A 4,082-nucleotide genomic window follows, 5' to 3' on the forward strand; every position below is an offset into this window, starting at 1 on the left:
ACTTTGTGATCTTAAAACAATAACAGTCTTGTCACTATAATAATTAATAATTAGATAAAAGATAACCACAGTTGTGCTATTATTTCTTTTACTGAATACGTCATAACAGTATCAATGCAAGTGACAAAGCAAAAATAGTCAGAGTTTATTCAGTTGTGTCTAAAGAACCACGAAATCTATCTAAGTATGAAAAATCACCCACACCAAAAAATGAACAACCAAAACGAAAAGATAACTATCTATGCCTAAAAGAGTTCAACAGGGACATGAATCCGCAACCATCTGATGCATTCCAAGTAGTAGAATCCTCAAATCTTTTAGTTACAGAACCATCATGATCATTATCTGTATGAAGGTCAACAACATCCTACAAAATGCACAACACAAAAAACAAAACAGCATAGATGAATCAACAACACCATTCCAACAAAAAAAATTGAAATATACCTCACTTCTAGCACATACCGGATGCGATTTTCTCTTCCTTTTTGCATCTATTTCTTAATTGACTTGTCCAACTCTGCTCCAAGTCTCTTACTCTTCGGCCGTCCTTTAGTCTTAACTCTTGAGGGTCCCTGTATGTCATGTACAACAACACCGCCTGCGCTCTGTGTGGGATGGTATTCTGAGTCGCAGCAAAAGTAGTGGAACGCATGCTGGCACGGTAATCAGTCATCTTGGACTTTGCGTCCCAAAGGGCAGACCACAAGATGGCTGCTTCCTCATCACAAGCAACAAACTCCTGAGCAACGTTATAGAACTCTGAACACAAACGCCTGAACAGGTTGTGGCTTTCATCGGTCCGAGCCACATCATGGATACTCTTAATATAAGTGTGCTTGCGGATGACGTTCTTACTCCATCGAGGAAGAACATAGCAGCTCGGTACTGTGCCAACTCTATAGTATGACCACACAGCAAAGGTGTGGCAACATAATATACCAGGGGATTCAAACTTGTTGCACTCACACCGAACCTTTTGACCCAATGGGTCAAACTCTACTGTGAAAGTGTGGTAGACAGCCTTCTCCCAAAATACCTTCTGCTCGTCCACTTTAACAGAAATTGAATCACCCTGTTGTTCTGTTGACCGAACCACGCAATCGGTTTTTTTTTCTTACCTCTAGCTGAAGGATCCTGAACATATTACTGGTGTATTTCTGCTGAAACTCTCTCTCAATGCATGTGCTCCCTATGCATGGGATGACTCCTTTCAAGTCCGCAACATCATCTTCCAGCTCCTTTTGCTCATTGTTTCCAAGCACATTGTCGTATTCATTCACAAACTGAACCAACCCACTCTTGCAATGCAGAAACCCACCGTAAAATACGTGCATACTTTCACTCCGCTGTGTACTCCACATACTGGCCCAAAATTCACTCTTGAAGAATATTGGAACCCACTTCCTTTGATTCGCATACAAGTCTACATAAGAAAACAAAGCATAAGAGTGTCGCTTAGACACAACATGATGACCACTTCTAAAGGACTGATACAACAAATAAAAAAACATCCAACTTTACTATGAGAAAGACCATCTATTTGTGTATTGAAAAGAACATCCACTGACTAGGTAAAATAGAAAAATCGACTACACTTCTAAAAAAACACAACAACCGAATCAAATCTAAAGAACTACCAACAGTGAATAAATAGGCAATATGCAACCAATAGATGGGAGTTAAGTTAACGATAACGGACTTGCTAACCATTTGTTCTGGCCTAGGTCAAATTCTTTGATGAATACAGCCCAATCAACTTCAAAAGAGTCAACAGAAGGAGAATTCCACACAATGTGATTCATCTTAGCAATCAATTCTCCGTACCTAGTATAACCTCCGAGCTTGAATTGTAACTTCTTCATTATGTGCTAGATGCACCATAAGTGGACAGTATCCGGTAGGACCTTCCTAATAGTACCGGCCATGGCTTTGCACTAGTTAGTGATGATCCCCCTTGGCGTAGTCCCGATGAATCTCACCCATTGTGTGAACACCCACTCAAAATTACCGGTCTCCTCGCTCCCAAGTAAAGCACAACCAAGAAGAGTAGACTTCCCATGGTGGTTTACACCGACAAAGGATGCAAACGGTAGACCATGCCTGCGAAAACACCAACAACAAATGAGAGACAGAAAAACAAATTTAAAAGATAACTACTTTTGCAATTCACCAATAAGTATACAGACCTGTTTCTTATGTAAGTGGTGTCGAACGACACCACATCTCCGTAATATTCATACGAAGCCCTGCACCTTGCATCTACCCAAAGTGTGCTCCTGAATTTATTAGCATCGTCAACATCTATGGCATAAAAGAAGTTGGGATTGATCTCCTTCATTCGAACGAAATAATTCATCATCCCCTTAAAGTCTAATTGTCATCAGCACATCGGAGTTTGCTTGTGATATAATTTCTGACATCCTTTTCTGAAAAACTCAAGTTTGAAGACCCACCAACCTTGTTTGCCAGTGCTAGATATGTCTTGTTGGGTCTTATGCCAGCCTCATTGTTATCCGTAATGACGCACTTAGCATGCATGGTCAACTCCTTGTACTCATGATAGTGGACAGCTTTCTTGGCCGAACAGGGGTGAGAATGCCTCAATTCTAATCTAGACATAACCCAACTTTCCTTCTCCTTGTCCAGCATGATATACATCCTTTCTTTGCATCTCGTACCTGTAATTATGTTTGCCTGAGTTGTTGCTTTCACTAGAGACTCTCAATAACCTTCTAACGTGTAGTGAATAGATTGATTAATCGGTATCTTTGATTCCTTCCACATTTTGTCAAAATTTGTGTTTCTGATTTTAGTCACGAACCCAACTTTTTTTGCATAATTTGCATGAAGAGTCTGAGCCAGAAGTAACGAACTAAAACTCATTCCTATGACTGGGATTTCTTCTTCACTGACCGTACTATGATCTGGCAACTGTAACGTCAATACACAAAACCAAATACAAATTAAAACTAGCATTAACACAGTCACTATAACACGATAACAAACAATAAGGAATAATTCAAATCTCGTGTCTCGAGTCCAACTCATCCTTTCTAGTCACAATGACATCGGTAATTTCGTCGACCTTCAATTAAAGACATCGGAAAAAACTTTTATCAACTTAAGATCCTTACTATATAATGAATGACTCCAATAAAAAATATCAAAAAAATATTGCAAACACATATGAGAGTCAAGCATACTTTAATAATAGCAATTCTTAGGATCAGAACATGCTGGGTAATTCTTTAATAGCAATTCCTAGCATACTTTAATAATATCTCAACTAAATATATCAGTGTACCAGAATTTTCCAAATAAATAAACTTAAAAAATATCTAATTAGCATGAATAAGAAACATTCACATAACACATTGTCATAAAATTACCTACAATGCAAGACCAGCCTATGAAACATACCTTAGACCCTTTTTGCTCTTGAATAACAACTTTACCCACACTCAATTCTTCATCGCCTTGGGTTGAATTGATCAATGTGCTATTCGATCCGCCTTCCGGGATTGAAAACTCCATGGACGATGCTCTCTTCTGGAAGCCTTGCACCGCGACAGCAGCTTCTTTATGAAGGAAACACTTGGTGTGATAGTCTTTTGGGAGTTCCGGTTATCGAGTCAGGAACACAACTTGAACCACGATCACGAATGTCACCGTCAATGGTGGCACACACCGGGAAGAAGCAACGAGGGAGATTTAAAGTGAATGATTTGATGGAGAGAATGGTGGCAATCGATGAGCAGAAGATGAAAAGGTTACACCGCAATCGAAAACAACATGCACGACGGTCAAACGTAACACCGCTAATGGCGGCACAGATCGAGGAGTACCGAGAAGGGAGCGCCGCTTGGATGGTTGGATGGAGGAGGTTGGCACCTTTGATACTAGGAAGAGAGAACCGATGCACCGTAGCCGCCGAGAAGGAGAGAGGGTGAAGAATCGGGAGCCTTGATTCACTTCCGTGATCCCCGTCGCAGATTTTGGAACGTATCATTCAAAAATTTATTTTGGCATAAAAAATAATTAATAACAAATATTTTGAATTAAAAAAGAATAAAAGTAAT

At 39.7% G+C, this 4,082-nt stretch overlaps 1 protein-coding gene across 1 annotated transcript; it reads right to left on the reverse strand.

Moving 5' to 3' along the window:
- LOC107633055 (protein FAR1-RELATED SEQUENCE 6-like) lies at positions 236-2,652 on the reverse strand. Its single transcript, XM_016336690.1, has 6 exons — positions 2,461-2,652; positions 2,190-2,335; positions 2,012-2,103; positions 1,122-1,426; positions 539-1,075; positions 236-367 (listed from the first exon to the last, which is right to left on the reverse strand). Exons 1-6 carry the CDS (start codon positions 2,650-2,652, stop codon positions 236-238), a joined length of 1,404 nt encoding a protein of 467 aa, XP_016192176.1.

This window comes from Arachis ipaensis, chromosome B03, assembly GCF_000816755.2.
Source record: "Arachis ipaensis cultivar K30076 chromosome B03, Araip1.1, whole genome shotgun sequence".
Taxonomy (NCBI): domain Eukaryota; kingdom Viridiplantae; phylum Streptophyta; class Magnoliopsida; order Fabales; family Fabaceae; genus Arachis; species Arachis ipaensis.

What these genes read in the sequence shown, in the direction of transcription:
- LOC107633055 (XM_016336690.1), bottom strand. Translation starts at nt 2,652, where the DNA reads ATGCTGGACAAGGAGAAGGAAAGTTGGGTTATGTCTAGATTAGAATTG. An exon ending in ATCTAGCACTGGCAAACAAG is followed by an intron (nt 2,336 to 2,460) that starts GTTGGTGGGTCT and finishes GTTCGAATGAAG; the next exon opens with GAGATCAATCCCAACTTCTT. An exon ending in TCAGGATCCTTCAGCTAGAG is followed by an intron (nt 1,076 to 1,121) that starts GTAAGAAAAAAA and finishes ACAGAACAACAG; the next exon opens with GGTGATTCAATTTCTGTTAA.